The sequence below is a fragment of the Sceloporus undulatus genome, chromosome 3 (genome assembly GCF_019175285.1).
Source record: "Sceloporus undulatus isolate JIND9_A2432 ecotype Alabama chromosome 3, SceUnd_v1.1, whole genome shotgun sequence".
Lineage (NCBI taxonomy): Eukaryota > Metazoa > Chordata > Lepidosauria > Squamata > Phrynosomatidae > Sceloporus > Sceloporus undulatus.
This window is the reverse complement of record NC_056524.1, coordinates 44,981,346-44,998,118: the sequence shown is the minus strand read 5'-3', so window position 1 is coordinate 44,998,118 and position 16,773 is coordinate 44,981,346. Positions and strand designations below refer to the sequence as shown.

Below are 16,773 nucleotides of genomic sequence, written 5' to 3'. Positions count from 1 at the left end.
TATTTGTGTAAACATTGAAACTGTGCCTTCTGAAAATAATGCTCCATAAATCCTGGGCTTCTAAAATTTTGCTGGGTGTTTCCAAGATTCTCTGTGCATTCACAAGAATATAAAGTTTATTTTAAGAAGGAGGGGAGGAGAGAAAGTGGAAGTTCTCAGGATGTCCATCAATTCCAAATTGTGTGTTTACATGATATGACTGCAGAAAACAGTTTGTCCTTGATATCAGTTGGAGTAAATAAGGCTTCTTGGTCAACATTATGTGAAAAAGGCAAGTATCTTGAACTTCAACCAGTAGAGAAGTAAGGATAAAGTATCAGTAATTAATCAAATTTTAACACACCAATGTTACTGATTAAAACAAGTTTATTGCAAAAATGCATCTGCTATTACAAGAATTATGAACTGCTTTAATATATGGAGGTACAATTTCTCCAGTAATTTGTCTACAAGACATACTTAGTCAAACCCTATTATCAGATTAACAATGGAAAAATTATATAATGCAAGACAGGCACTCAGGAAACAATGGGAATAAACTTAAAATCAAACTATTTCATTTTAAGAGCAATTGCTATATGAAATTCTTGAATACATTTTATTTACAGTCCTTAAAAATACAAATAAAAATTTAGCAAAACCAACCCCCCTCCCCCCAGTGATTGCCATTCTTAAACCATGAATACTTGAACATCTATACCTATAAGGTAAAATACTACAACAGAACTAAATGTATGCAGAGTCCTGAGAAGCACTTTTCTTTTTGTCAGGAACAGAGAATCAAATTCAGGATAAAGAACATAAAATGAGAACCTTGCTAGTTCAAATCAAAGCCAGAAGCCTTTTATCAGATGAATGCCTCCATCTAGTCTGTAATAAGGAATGAAGAAACCAATTTTCCTGCCATTTTTTGCCATACATGTGCTATTCAAATGCACACTGTCCCTGAAATTAGATGTTCCACATAGGAATGATTGCTAATAGCCAATCTTCCTTGAAACTGCTGAATTGCACTTTAAAGCCCTCACAGTAAAGCAGTCTTCCAAAACTTTGGTCCTCCAGATGTTTTGGACTTCAACTCCCAGAATTCCTGGTTGTTGGCCAAGCTGGCTGTGGCTTCTGGAAGTCAAAGTCCAAAACACCTGGAGAAGCATAGTTTGGAGATCACTGCAGTAGAGCTTGGAAAAAATAACCATTTAATTATTTTCTGAAGTGCAGACCACTTTGTACATATACTGAATCTCACTTGCCATTTTGCTACCCATTCAGTCAATTTGAAGACGTTCTTTTGGTGTTCTCTGATTAGATTTTCACCTTCCTGAGTCATTTTATGCCATCTGCAAACTCAGCTACTGATATATTGGAGGCCATGCGTAACCTCAGTATGTGCAATCTTGGCCTGACTCTCAGCTCCCACAGTAGACGCATTCAAGCAGTGGAATGTACAGAAGTACTGACTCATCAAATTTACCATTGATTCAATGGACCTACTCTAGTTGGGACTAACAGCAAGCCAAAGACTGCAATCCTAACTTGGAAGATGAGGGGCAAACAATGGTTCTACCTCTTCATCCTAAGTCCTACCAGTTTACACCAGACAAGACAAAAAGTGGAAAAGGCAAAGTTTTTATTATTAATATTAATATTTTCTACCCTTGTATGAGTAGCAGGAAGGAAAATTCCTGGTGTAGGCCCCTCTGAACAACAGAAAGGCTAGTATCTTTAAACACGTCTGCTAATTTGGGAACTCCAAAGCACATGTAGGAAGACCATTAAAATGGACAATATTAATATGATCCAATATACCAGTCATAACCTGAGAACTTTTAACAGGATTAAAATACAAGCCCAAAATTATTCTTAAGAGTTTTTTTTTTCTTACAAACAATTGCTGTGGCTGATGGAAACTGCCTAGATGGAAAATATTCCCTTCCTATGCCAATTTACTAACCATATCCCACAAAAAAAAAACCTCCTTCAACACAAATATATAAATACCATTAAAAGCGTATAAAATATAATTGCACACTACATAGAATTCCGAAACTGAAACACTTAAGCTTATTAGGTGCTTTATCAAACTTCAACAAATTAACATTCAAAAATCACAAGGTAACCAATGCAAAGCATTACATTAAACAAAACCAAAAAAGCAATAATATAAAATTATGTTAGTATTCCAACATATTCATATCATAAAAATCACTGAAGTGTTGCAAAATTTTCTTTAAACGATAATGTTTGTTCATGCTTGATACTTTTTGTACTACTGTTGGAAGTCAGTAACATGCAATCCTATACAAGTCTATTCAGAAATAGGTCACCTCTGAGTGTGGCTTATTCCCAGGTAAATATGTACAGGACTGCAGTCTTCATTCAGACTGAGACAGAATACCTGGGTATGAAACATTCCCATCTGCTCAGAAGAATTTTCATTAACCCACTATATAATAGTGAACAAAATATTTTTGTTTCATAGAAACAACTAACATTTGCCTCAGCTGGACAAATGGTCTATTTACAGTTACATCAGGGCTGCCTAACTGACAGCGAGTGTAGGTCATTGGTACTCATGGAGCTTAATAGATTGACGATCTCTGTGGAATTGTCTTCCCTTTCAAAATCCGTCTTATCTGAAGAACAAAACAAAAGTAGCAAGATGTCAATGTCCAGTCATTGTGACATTATCGAAATATGCTGCATTTCTAAGAGTACATACAAAGAGTAAAATCCCACTGAACTTTGGGAGACTTGGCCTTTTAATTTTTTTCCCAACCAAGCTTAATGCTACACAACAGAAGAATTTAACCAATGTATTTATCTTAGGTTTCCAAGTCAATTTAATGGTAGAAAAACCATACAACTGCGTTGAAGATTTGATCACCATGGACTGACCACTGGATCCACTCAAAGAAATCAACATAACTAATTAGTATAACAATTCACTGTATTAAGCAGTTTTTTAAATATTATACAGGTTCTGTTCCTTAAAATTATTCATGTAAAATAAGCAATTCTGGGATCAAAGGATATAGTTACATCAGTAGTTTTACTGCACTATAGTATGGAGCCTGAACACACAGTGTTTTCCTAAAACCTTTGCAATTTATTTAACAGAAGGTCAAGAAGTGAAGGGAGAAAGTCCATGACAGCAGTAGTATGACAACTATTAGCAGATTTTCTATAAAGATTATTAAGAAATATATTCTTCACTTTCTTCAAAAAATAAGAAACAGAATCCTACTTGTATTATCTCTACAGTAGGAAGGCCAAAAGGAATAAGAATCATGAACAGTGACCCTCTGCAGTTTCCAACAGTATCTCAAACTTTTTTTGGTCTCCTACCTCAACTCCCACTGGACCATCAGGAACCAGGTGAACTGGCTGCTCATTTTCCAAGTTCCTGGCACTTGGATCAGCTCCTTTACGCATCAACAAACGCACTGCATCCAGCTGAGTCACCCGATGCTGCAGACTGGCAGCTACATGGAGAGCTGTATTACCATTGTAAGCCTGGTTGAGGAAAGAGAAAAACAATATATATATATATATATATATATATATATATATATATTTCTAAATAAAGAGAGGGGGGCAGGGTGATTAATTCCTGCAAGCAGGTACATATGAATTGGAGAAGGTGTGAGTGTAGGTGTACTTTTGACTCAGCATTTACATACCTTAGCATTGATAAAAGAAAGGCAAGTGGGTAGCTCTAAAAACAGGCGAATGAGTTCAACATTTGCTTCTTCAGCTGCTAAGTGAAGGGCTGAACGGCCACTTTTACGATCCTGTCCACACACAAAAAAGGTCACTTAATTATGCCACTTAATTGTGCACTTTAAACAATGAAACACTGCAAGCACATGTAAAATCATTTATGTCATATGAAATAAAAACACAGTTTTATTAATCAACATAAGTAGTGAACAATACTGTTTCCATTTCATGGAGAGAATACGAGCCCAAGAGATAGCAACTCTTTGGACAATCCAAAAATCAAAGCTTGTGGTACAATTTGTTTTTGTTTTTTCACACCCAACAAAGTTATCTATTTATTACAATGACTCTGGAATAATTAGAGGAAATTGAATTCAAGCTGCAACTTCCTTACAAAAACTCACATTCAACCTATTGTTACATTCATTGTTTGCACATTCCACCCATGACTGATATCTCAATGAAGTTAATAGAGCAAAGCCATACCTGGGTGTGAAACATCCATACCTACTATAATTCTACTCAGAAGGAAGTAACACTAATTTATATGAGTCTTATTTCCAGGTAAGTATGCTTAGAATTGTCGCTCTGGCTGAATTTTAAGTTCTGTTTTAATAGAAATTGGCTGCAACTAACTTCTGTTCAGCTGGACATTTCAAATACACTGAGATCTGAAAATGTCAAAGCAAGGGAAGAAACATCATGCAAGGGAACCAAATCCTAAATTGTTGTAAAGGAACCATCACTTGATGACAATGAAATGACAGAAATGTGCTGCCACAATGTTACAGTATTAATCTGGAATATTTGTTGGTTCTACATAGTTGGAAAAGGTGGATACTGACGTCTCAGGGATAAAAATAAACAAACAGAGTACTTTAGGATCATGACTGAAAAGCCCATTCCTCCTGGCCAGCATGACTGTGCTGGCTGGGATGAGTGGCAATTGAGCTTGGGCAAGGCTAAGCTCATTTATGTATATTGCAGTCAGTAAAACTGATACATGGGAAGCATTACTGGTGCTTTAAAATACAACCCAGAGTCAGTGGAATAGTCCTTACGTGGGTTAGCATGGTTTAGGGCTTTGTTGTGTTTTGGGGCTTTCTTACGTTTTTCAGCAGCAAGTTAAAGCATTTGAAAACCATGTTCACTTGGCAAAATTATTTTTTAAAAAATTAGTAATGGCTGATTATTCTACTTTTATATGCAAAAGTCTCTTGAACACTTACATTCCCAGGAAATCATTAAAATGTGAAAAGTCGCACACATGTACAATGGAATTTAGGAGAACATCCATGTTTTTCAAGGAAAATAATGTGTTACTAATCACCTATTTTTTAGTTTTATTTTTTATGTTTCTTGATCTTACTTACCCTGGCTTCCACAGAAGCCCCCATTTGGATTAGAAATTTGATTGTGTCTGCCAGCCTCTTGCTTTTCAACCTCAGTTCCTGGACCTCAGGAGTGTGAGGTGAGTGCTGGCTTTGTAGATCATGTACCACAGAATTGTGGACCACTACTGCACAGTGTAATGCTGTCAAACCTTTAATTAAAAACACACAAATGAGCAAATCCAGCAGCCATCTTGGGCATTTATTCCAAATAATGACATCCAGATTACAGCTTTTTTTGTAATGGAAATTATTTAAGATGGTGTATCCTATTCTTCAGATATACAGATCTTTAGATACACTGTATAAACATATACAGAATGATTTTTTAAATTTTTCTTAGCATATCAAAGATGAATAATTCAACATATGGGCCTGAATCCTATTGGCAGTCTCCACTAAACTGTTAAATTGTGAATCAATCCTTTTGTATCTCCTTGTCTCAATGCATCTGCTCTTAGGTGTGAGTATCAATAGAATTCACACCATGTTTTTTAAAAAATCAAAGCAGCTCATATTTGTAAAGAAGTCTTTTTATATATAAGTAGTAGGTCATTACTTCTGTTTTTATGTGCTCTTGGGGGGGGGGGCATTCCATTCTTTATGACCTACATTACATGAAACAGTAATTCTGCTAGGCCATGTTCAGCTGCTTTGGGATTCCAATACAGTTGATCAGGCCCCAGTTAATATCTTGAGGAACTGGAGGGTATAGGAGCAAACACAAACCAATATTTCACAAACTAAAAGGATTCAGAAAAAGTCCTGATCATGTTCCCCCTTTTCAACTTCAACTTTTATTTCTATTTAAAAAATGGATGTAATTAACAATAATACAAAGTTTCCATGAAATGACACAGCAAGCGCAAAGGGTTAAGAATGAGAAACAATTTCTGCATGTAATTCTTAGGATTTTTTTGCCTAACTTAACAAAAAATGAAGGACCATTGGTTGCTCACCATCATAATTAGTTGCCTCCAAGTCTACATATTGATTGCTTATAATACCTCCTTTCTGGATTGCCTAGAGAAGTGAAATGAGATATATTAATGCCACCGTATTATGCAAAACCCTAACTGAACATTTAATGTATATGATGAAGTGGACTCCAGTCATGCAAGCTAATGCCATATGAAAACTGTTACATCTTTTTGGTGCCACAAGAACTCTTTGTTATTTCTAAAAATTCTGTGATACAATCTTTAGTAGATACCAAGATCATTTATCCAGTAGAGCCACTGTTATTGAAACTGCTACAGGACATTCAAAACTGTGAGCCTACAACTATGGTCAAAAATATTTTTATCTATCAGAATGAAGACTTGCTATGAGAAAAAGTCTTACAAAATTTTGCCCACTTTCTTTTCAACAAGGCTCAAGTCTTTCTTAGCATTCCACATTACATTTAAATTACTCTAATACTCTTACTTTCTCAGTTTCCTGAGACTGTGGCTATGAGTATAAGTATATTTCAGAATATATACTATATTACCAGCTAAGTCATTCACTTCTATTAAACAAGAATCTTTTAGTGTCCAGATATATCCCTCCTGGGGGGAGTCAATTGCCTTGTGTTTAAACATATTGGGAGGACAGAAGAGATATCCGTTGTGAGTTGTAAAATACAGACCACCTGCTCCTGAATATTTTGTATTGCGCAGGTGCTATAGCACTAGTAGTACAATAGTCCCAACACTGTAGATAATCTTAAAGCAAAATATAACACCTTCACATTTGAATACACAATGGCCAGTTTCAACACATATTCTAGTATTAAGAGAATGGTAAAGGAAAGGACTGAAGGATTTGCTTAGTCACCTGAAGGACTTGTGCATGGCCTTTTTCAGCACACACATGCAATGGTGTTCTCCCCCAGCAATCTGTAGTATTCACTTGTGCCCCAAGGCTAACCAGGTCCTGTACAATAAGATGCTGATTTGCAGCCACGGCTACTTGCAGGGCACTCTATAATGACAGAAAACAAATGCACTGGTCAGCTAAATCTTATCAGGAAATAGCAATAAAAAGCCCCCTATCATAAAGTATTTCCAATCATGGATATTAATTTAAAAATGGCTAAGTTCTGGCTTAGTTGGTAGACTTCTGCGGTAGCTCACAGTTACATATTAACCTATGTGCTCGCCTTCAAAGTTAATATTAACAGGCATTCCAGGATGCTTGTCTAAGTCCTGGAAATATGCAATATTCAAGGGCACAGACGGAAAGAGCATGACTAAGAGCTTCACCTGGCCATTGTGCTCTTTAATATCCAGCATTCGGATAGCTGCCATCTTTCTTGCCAACACATAGGAAACTGCCCGGCGTCCCTGAGCAACTGCAATATGGAGAAACCTGTGGGAGGAGGAGAGGGAAATATTTCTCTTTTTAGTATACAGAAAGTTTTTAAAATATAATGAAAATACAAAAGAACCCTGAATCCAATAGTAAAACACCCTCCCAAAATCAAACCTATAGGAAGTGCAGACTGAAAGAACTGCCATAGGAAGCTAGATCTTCCAGTGCAGCACTATTCAAACTATCTGATCTAGCAGTCAGACCATTTTTTCCCAATGCACCAGGGATGTGCTCTTGGCTAGAACTATCTCTTTTCTGAAATTCACCCTGGACCAGCAGCTGTTGGATGGCAGACTGGCACTGGTCTGGAGATCGCCAGTTTGAGCAGTAGTGATCCAGTGTGCGCTTTTATTTCACCATGTTTAGGTGAGGAGTCTTAGGAGTTTATCACATGGGAGGAATTTCTCTTAATTTCGAATGAAAAGAAAGTGGGGCCAGAATGCATTCACATGAATTCGCTAGTTGGCGAATTTACGTGAATTCGAATTGCGTTTGAACTGACTTCCCATTCCCCGAAAATAGCTTGCCACTGCCCAAAATTGCGTGTGGTAGTCTATCACACAATAATGTGAAACCCTGTGATTGCGTTCGGACTGACATCCCATTCCCCGAAATTGTGTGTGGTAGTCTATCATGCAATAATGTTAAACCCCATGATTGCGTTCGGATTGTCATTGGATTATACGTACTTCCAATTTCCCTTATGTGATAAACTCCAGAGAGGTCTCCGTGACATGTACTTTTAATGAACTACTGTGTTCTTCATTCAGTGGAATGAATAATATTCTCAAGATACATACTCTATAACAGAGAAAACCTACTACAGACACATAATTTGATACACATAGTTTTGCCCTGTTTTATTCTTCTTAACTTGTTTTGAACTGATCAACTTATCAGCACCATCCTGAAATCTTGTGATGTAGAGTACGACATAAATATTAATTAATAAATAAACTATCTCCATTGCAGTAGCAATTAACGCATAGACAATACTTACGTGTCACCATCAGAGTCTTTGGCAAGGATTTGATCTTGAGAAAGGTTAGCCAGTTTGTTTTCTTCCTGTTCTACTTGCCACTGGAAGAATGATTTGCCCAGCTGTGCTGTGTCCCCAGCAATAGCCTGGTGTTGCACAGGCATATTAGAAGTACCCAGCGGTAAGCCATGCTCCTCGAGACTACTACACATATTACTGGGCAGCTGGCTATAAATCTGAGAGTGGCTGCTAATATCAGTGTGCTGGTGACCATCAGACAGCACTTGAGAAATTGGGTTGGAGTCCAGACCTTCTGAATCATTTAACTGAGAAACAAAACTCGAAGTACTACAATACTGCAGATCTTGGCTTTCATAAACACTTTGTTGATAGTCAGAAGATTGGCTGCTTGCAGACTGTGGCCTGTATTCCAGAAGTGGATTCTGACCACAGTGCTGTGACAATTCCTGGGCTTGTGCGGGCAAAAACTGATAATTCTGGGTCCGTTCCAGCATTTGTGATGGACTGCTTGTTTGAAATGCTTGATACTTTTCAGGAGGTGAGAAGGCCTGTGTTGCAGCAAGCTCCTGATATTGTTCTCCTGGAGAGTGGGGATTGGCCATGGTGTGAAGCCAGCTAACTTGTACTGTATTCAAAGAAACTGGACTTGATTCATTCTTAATATTGATAATGTTCTGCAGCATATCACAGCTGCCATCTTGTTTGGGCTCATTCATATGGGCATCCTCCATATTGTTATCCACTGATGTTGGTGTCTGTGGAGGTGTCTGCAAAACAGAACATGAGCATTTTCAAACTGAGCTGACCACATCCTCTCATGTACTGCAGGTGGAAAATACATTTCAAGCAATACGTATGAAAATGCCACCAAAAATCTTACCAAGAGGTGAGGCTGGAAAGTCGCTGTTCTTTTATAACTAGGTCCATCAGAAAGAAGTTCATGACTTTTTCTTTTCCGACTGTAAGTTAATATGTTCTTCAGCTCTACCAACATAAAGAAAAATTACTCAATTTTCCCTGCAACTCACTCTATAAACTTTTACATGTAAACTTACAATAGTTAAGGAAAATATTTGTTAAAAAAACTGTACCTGTGTAAGGATCATAATTTGCTAATCCTCCTTGTGCCTATTAAAACAAAACAAAAATAAAGAGTTGAAATTATTCACCATAAAATGAAGACACTCTATTGTTTAAATCAGCTTTAAGGGACATAGTAACTATTGTCACTTTCTACCATCAAGGGATATGAAACAAAGGATTTCAAAACTGGAAAGAAATAGAAAATTTAGTGTATCCTTTAAGTTGTAAATAACTTCTGGGGGGGAAAGTTATCAGATCAACTCCATTATTACTACTGTTTTTTCACCATATTCATTCTACTTTAAACAAAATCAAGAAAATTTTACTGGATTTCCAAACTGCCTTATTTTCAACTACCTTTCGGCATTTTTTAACATTTCTACGTGATTTTTTTTAAAAAACACACATAAAATGTGCAACAAAAATAACTTTTACAGGTAATCACGAAGCATCCCGCACTTTACTTGCATAGGCAGTAAAACAAACATACAGTAACCTTTCAAAAGTTTGGATATACAGTAAATTGTTGGTTCTTGCTCTTTTTTCTTTTGAGAAAACATCGCCTTCATAGAATACCAAAGTATGACATAACAGATTCTATTTTCAGAGTTTTAAATATAAGCCAATTTATAAATGTAAGTTAAAGAGGGACAAATATTTCCTGATGTATTGTCTTTGCATCTTAATTACTAAAAAATGTGACTTAATTACTTGGCAACAAGTTTCATAATATCTTAGTTACTTAACTGTTTGTAAAGAGAAGGGAGTCAGAGGAATGTTATAAATAAATTAATTAATCTTAAAAACTGTCACAGCGTGATGTACGTCCTAAGATTGTACAGGCCCTGAAAAAAGTGTTGTAAACAAAGAAAATGTGATCTTATCATAGGCAGATATAGGTCCATTAAAAAACCTTTTAGAAAAAATGCTTTCTTCCGAGCTCTAATACCAAAGTGCTTCTTCAAATACTGATTTTTATGCTACCAAAACAACAACACCCACACACAAAATGAAGATATCTGCACGTCTGGGGAACCACCAAGTTTGCAGAAGAGCTGAGACAAGAAAAATACCCCTAAGGGAGAAAGAAATCTCCAAATAACCCAGTGAGGGCTGAGCATGCCCCATGGCCACAAATTACTGATGGGGTGGGTGGGTAGAAAATGTACAGAGGAATGAAAACGGGAATCCTGGGAAAGGGCATAGCTATGTGCCATCTTGAATAAGAGCACCATAAACGGCAACTTTTTTTGCAGACCCTTCTTGCTTCTGTGATCTAATAAAACAATAAAGCTGTTTCTCTTAACCTTTTGGGGGAGTCAGATATAGATCCCTTTGATGCAACAAAATCCAAATTACACACCATGTTGATATCTTTATTAGGACAACCAAAAAGCTAACTATCCATTACACTAGGTTTCAAAGCTTACTGGCTTCTTCATCAGGCCAGGATATTAAAACTCATACAGGAGAAGAAAAACAACAATGCCATAGTGAGAAAGTGAGTTTTGAAAGCTAGCATAATGTATTTTGCACCTTTTGGCTGTCCAAATAAAGCTGATGTGTATTTGGTTTCTTTTTACTGCATGGCCAACACAGGTACCCCAAAATATGTTTTCTGGACCTTCTGAGAATCTGAAAAAATTATGAAGTCCCTTCCCCGCTCCCAATTTACAAATGCATAAACACATAAAAGTTTTCATACAGTTAATTGCACTGGAATTTATTTATTTCACATAGTCTAATCTGGGATGAAAAATTACAATGAACCCTTCAAAAAGACTAATTTATACTGCAAAATGTATTGTTACTAAAACAACAACATAAAAGGAATAGGAAGGAAATAGAGGGGAAGTCCTTTTTATCCACCCAGTTCCTGCACCCCTTGTATCCCTTCCATAGATTTCTATATAGCAGCACTGCCCTTCATTTTAACATAAAATACAGAACGGCTGATAGTAATACCCTGTTTTGACAGGCTAAAATTCTGGCTAGCAGAATGTACAGCAATCCACATTATTAGGTGGAGATACTGTCTGTTGGTGTTGTATCCTAAGCATCAGTGAACAAAATATTTTTCCAGTTTTCAAGGGCTCCTGTTTACTAACAAATAGATTCAATAAATTTGTGATGTTTCTTCTTGTCAAAACTGCAGCAACTTGACATCGTCTCACAATAATAAATCCCATGTGTTAATTAAGCACTATATAAAGCTGCACATACTTGATACAAGTTGAGTCTCCCTTATCTGGAATTCTGAAATCCGAAGACTCCAAAAACCAAAGCCTTTTTCATGCGTGGCTGAGGTAGTGACACCTTTGCTTTCTGCTGGTCCAGTGTACACACATTTTGTCTCATGCACAAAATTATTTAAAATATTTTATAAAGTTACCTTCAGACTATCTGTATACGGTATATAAAACATAAATGAATTCTGTGTTTCGACATGGGTCCCATCTTCAAGCTATCTCATTATGTACATATATGCTAATACAGGCATTCCAAAATTAAAAAAAAAAATCTGAACTCTAAAACACTTCTGCTTCTAAGTATTTCAGATAAGGGATACTCAATATGTAGTTCCAAAGAAGAGAGACACTCAACTAATTCTGAGCCATTTTTAAAAGAATTTTGAAAAACCCACCTTTAATTCCCCAGCACCTTGATCTGAGGACATCTGTTTGCTGTTTCTAAGATGCAACAACAGTTCCTTCACGGAGTTTTTCACACGAACACCTTGGAAAGGTCCTCTTTGTTGCTTTCCTCCCCCCATAAATTGTTCAACTGCTGAGATCCAAAACAAACAAGAATATTGACTTAATCTATTAAACAGGAAATTCAGTTCTTAAAGAAATTTTTCATTTATTAAAGTTATATCCCAGTTTGCACTAAAAATAGTTCTCAATGCAGCTAATGAAAATAAACAGATAAAATAAAAGCATAATGATGAAAAAAAAATTAAAAATTAAAATGCTCCCAGCCACTAATTAAAGATAGGCACTTCTTTGGCCAGTAGCTAATGCTACTTCTAAGTATTCCATAATACTTTTTTATGTCAGCACACAGAGACATCCATTTATTTCTCTCTCAACCCATGATTTGTTAGCCAAAGGGAGGAGAAAAGTGCAATTGCTCCATATTAGACATATGTTAGCACACAACTTTATGTGAACGGATTTTCAGAATTACTTGTGCCAGTCACCTCCATAATAAAATTCCTTGTCCCAAATAAGCAAATATTCAGCCCAAAACCTGAACAACAAATACTACATTCATTCACTTATGCCATCATCTCTTTAAATGCAACCTATATAGAAGGCTAGAAAACAGAAGTGAAAAGAGGAAACAAAAATATACGGCAGTCCAACAGAGAAGTTATGACTTCATTTTAAAAAGTACACAAACCTCCTTCTTTATACATAGAAGCATTACAGTGCAAGCTATATTTAAACTATTTTTTTCAGAAATTCCATGGAGTTGGGATTTCTATCAAGAAAAAAAAAACCCTACAATCTAAGGGTGAATTTCTTCCTTTCTACGTTTCGCTGGAATCCTGAAAAGAATGCCCAATTCATGCAAGTCATTCTCTTGCATTAAATTATCTTCAAAGGCCACAATTTAAAACAGCAATCACTACCTCAAAGAGACAGAATGTATAAAAAGATTGTTCTGAGAAAACCTAAGTAAGCTGCCGAACAAACAAACAATTAAAAATTATAAATAAAATAAAAAGCAGGCATCACGTAATAAAATATGCCAGGCAAAGTTTTCAGTCAAAATACTAATGTGACATTTATCAGACAGTAAGGGCTGTCTTTTGGTAAAATATCTATCCAGCTAGTGAAATAAAATGAGCACATAGTACACAAACCACTTTTCAGTATCATGTCACATTTTAATATAATTCCTTACTTCAAAATATAATCTACAGCTATATTGGAGCTTGTCTATGAATCCAAAGAGGACATGGGAGCAGGGTTCAGCATGAAAAGCACTGTAAACTCATTTTACTTTGTACAATATGAACCTTCAAAAAGCAGTGGATCCTTTTCAACTGTGTCCCACTTCAAAAATATAAAAGCACTTAAAAAAAAACACCAATTAATTCCAGCTACTGGGAATCCCTAACCTGTGATCATCTATTTTCTTCTCTGCCTGCTTTGTTTACTCACTGAAATTCCTAATTCTACTTTACAAATAAGCAAAAAGACATTATTCTTCTTAATATTCAATCCGCATAGCATGTGAATCTATTAATTCACATGAAACATTATGTTCTCACCTCTCTGCTTGAATAAAACAAGTACGTATGACTGGGATTTGCCAACACGCAAACCAATAAAAAACACTATTATGAAAAGTCCCACGACAAAGGAGGGCAAAACAGGGTTGGTGTGTTAGACCCTATCTGGGCTAAAACATAGAGATACCATGGTGTAGTGGTTTGAGCACAGGACTATGACATTGGAAACCAGGGTTCGAATCCTGGCTCGGCCACAGAAACCCACAAGGTGACCTTGGGCAAGTCACTCTCTCAGCCTCAGAGGATGGTAATGGCAAACCCCCCTCTGAAGAAACTTGCCAAGAAAACTCCCAGACTCCCTTTCTTGTTTGTTTCAACTGTATAGTTTTAAACTTACTTCTGAGAAAGTAGACTGAAGTCTAGGAAAGCTCATGCTACCAATTTCTTTCTTTCAGTTAGTCTCAAAGAGGCTACAAGATCTCTCCACATACTACTACTACTACTAATGATAATAATAATAATAATAAAATGGTTGGTGTTGTGTGCCTTCAAGTCATTTCTGACATATGGTGACACTATCACAGGGTTTTCTGGGGCTGAGAATGTGTGACTGGTTTCCATGTCACTGGGTTTCCATGGCCGCGCGGTGAATTGAACCCTGATCTCCAGAGCCATTGGAGTCTCTCACACAAAGGAGATTGGGAGTTTATCTTGTGAATATTCCAGGAAAATGGCATAATTACGCGTAACGGCTACTTCACACAATGTTGCACAACCCCCCCCCCCCCATTAAAGCAGTCACAAAGAAGCATTAATGTGCATCTTTTTACTTTCGGGATTTCAGTGACAAGGCGTTTCCGATATCGCTTTATTTGTTCAATTTCGTACTTGTCATTTGCTTCATTTGTGGGATGCTTTAAATGCACTTTAACCTCTCTTTAATGTCGAAATCAGCCCCGGTGTGACAAACTCAGGTCTAACCACCCCCCCCATGCTAATAATTAATTAACTAATTAATAACATGTTGGTGTTGTGTGCCTGCGAGACCTTTCTGACGTAGGGCAGCCCTATCACAGGGTTTTCTGGGGCTGGGAGTGTGATGTGTCTCAAGTCACCCAGTGGGTTTCCATGGTCAGGTGAGGAATTGAACCCGGGTCTCCAGAGTCATATATAGGCTAACGTTAATCCACGCTGGCATTAATTAATTAATTAATTAATGTGTTGTGTGCCTTCAAGTCCTGTCTGACTTGGGCCAAATGAGAGGGTTTTCTGGGGCTGAGGGTGTGTGACTTGCCTAAAGTCTGAGGAATTGAACCCCGGACTCTCCAGAGTCCAACCACTACACCGCTCTGACAACAACAACAACAACAACAACAACAACAACATCAACAACAGCTGTGGAAGTGCCAGAGCAAAGCCTCCCCTCCTGCTGCCCAGGCTGTGTGTGTACCTTCCCCGGCTGGGCGCCCACCGCTCCGGGCCTGGGAGGAATATGCCTTCCTGCAATCGCTGCTGGCGTGGTTGCTGCAGCCCTGGCCGGAGGGCTCTGCCTCGGATCCCGGGGATCCCGGTGGGGAGCAGCTCCCTCGGCTGGAGCTGGGGGACGCGCCGCAGAAGAAAGCCAGGTCCAAGGGGCTGCCGCTGCCGCTGCTGCCGCTGCTGCTGAGGGAGCTGCAGTCGGAGCCCAGCTGCTGCAGGTGATGGGGAGGAGGCTGGTGGTGATGCTGGGGGTGTTGGTGCAGAGCCAGGTCGCTGCTGGTGTCCACGATCATGGCTGCGGAGCCCTCCGGGGGCTGCCAACTGGGCACCCGAGACAGAGAGGAGGAAGAGTGCGCTGCTGAGGGCGAGGCTCCCTCCAGGGCCAGGGATGGATGGATGGATGGATGGATGGATGGCGGAGGAGGAGGCAGCCCGGGCTCTTATACTGCCTCCCCGCCCCAGTGGCCACGCTCTCCGGGCGGAGCAGGAGGAGGGAAGAGGGAGGCAGGCCGGAGGAGGAGGAAGGGCTTTAGGCAGCAGGCGTCTTCCTCCTCCTTCGCCAGGGCTTCTGGACCTTATGTCAGCCTCCTGCCCAGGAGGGATGCCAAGTTTCTCTAGAGGGCTGGGGTTTGTTTTGTTTTTTGCCACAGAGGCCGAGGCACTGTGACTTGCCCAAGGCCACCCGTTGTTGTTGTTGTTGTTTACATGGCCCCCTCCTTTGCCAGGACCAGTCTGCCATTTCAGCCTTCTGTCCAGGGGGGATACCAGCGTTTCTCCAGAGAGTTTTTTCTTTTGCCATGGTTATCTTCTGAGGCTGAGAGAGTGTGTCTTGCCCAAGGTCACCCAGTGGGTTTTTTACTTGCCCAAGGTCACCCAGGACGACCCAGATGTTCCCCTCCTTTGCCATAAACGCTCCTCCCTGTCACCCTCCTGTCCAGAAGGGGTGACAAAGTTTCTCCAGAGGGTTGTTGTTGTTGTTGTTTTGCCATGGCCATCCTCTGAGGCTGAGAGAGTGTGACTTGCCCAAGGTTACCCAATGGGTTTGTATATCGCCCAGGGTGACCCACATGTCCCCCTCCTTTGCCAGAAAAGCTCCTGCATGTCAGCCGCCTGTCCAGAAGGAACTCCAAACTTTCTTCAGAGGGGTGTTTTGTTTTTTGCCATGGCCATCCTCTGAGGATGAGAGAGTGTGACTTGTCCAAAGTCACCTAGTGGGTTTTTTATATGTTCCAGATGTCCCCCCTCCTTTGCCAGGATCAGTCTGCCATTTCAACCTTCTATCTAGGAAGGATGTCAAAATTTCTTCAGGGTTTTTTTCCTGCCATGGCCATCCTCTGAGGCTGAGAGAGTGTGACTTGCTAAAGGTCACCCTTTGTTTTGTTTTTTAACATCTTTCTCCTTTGCCAGGAAAGGTCCGCCATGTCAGCCTCCTGTCCAGGAGGGATGCCAAAGTTCCTTCAAAAGCTGCTTTGCCAGTGCCATACTCTGGGGTTGAGAGAGTA

At 38.9% G+C, this 16,773-nt stretch overlaps 1 protein-coding gene across 2 annotated transcripts; it reads right to left on the bottom strand.

The window, feature by feature from the left end:
- Positions 1–348: 348 nt before the first annotated feature.
- On the bottom strand, positions 349–15,680 carry NFKBIZ (NFKB inhibitor zeta). Of its 2 annotated transcripts, none has more exons than XM_042458161.1 (12): positions 15,243–15,680; positions 12,194–12,336; positions 9,558–9,594; positions 9,347–9,450; positions 8,467–9,233; positions 7,358–7,463; positions 6,930–7,076; positions 6,071–6,134; positions 5,094–5,263; positions 3,681–3,791; positions 3,346–3,513; positions 349–2,633 (listed from the first exon to the last, which is right to left on the bottom strand). In XM_042458161.1, the coding sequence occupies exons 1-12, from the start codon at positions 15,562–15,564 to the stop codon at positions 2,580–2,582; spliced, it is 2,193 nt and encodes a 730-aa protein (XP_042314095.1). In that variant the 5' UTR covers positions 15,565–15,680; the 3' UTR covers positions 349–2,579. The 2 variants fall into 2 exon arrangements, with proteins under 2 accessions (XP_042314095.1, XP_042314096.1); XM_042458162.1 differs by having other exon boundaries at positions 12,194–12,333.
- Between the last annotated feature and the right edge of the window lie 1,093 nt (positions 15,681–16,773).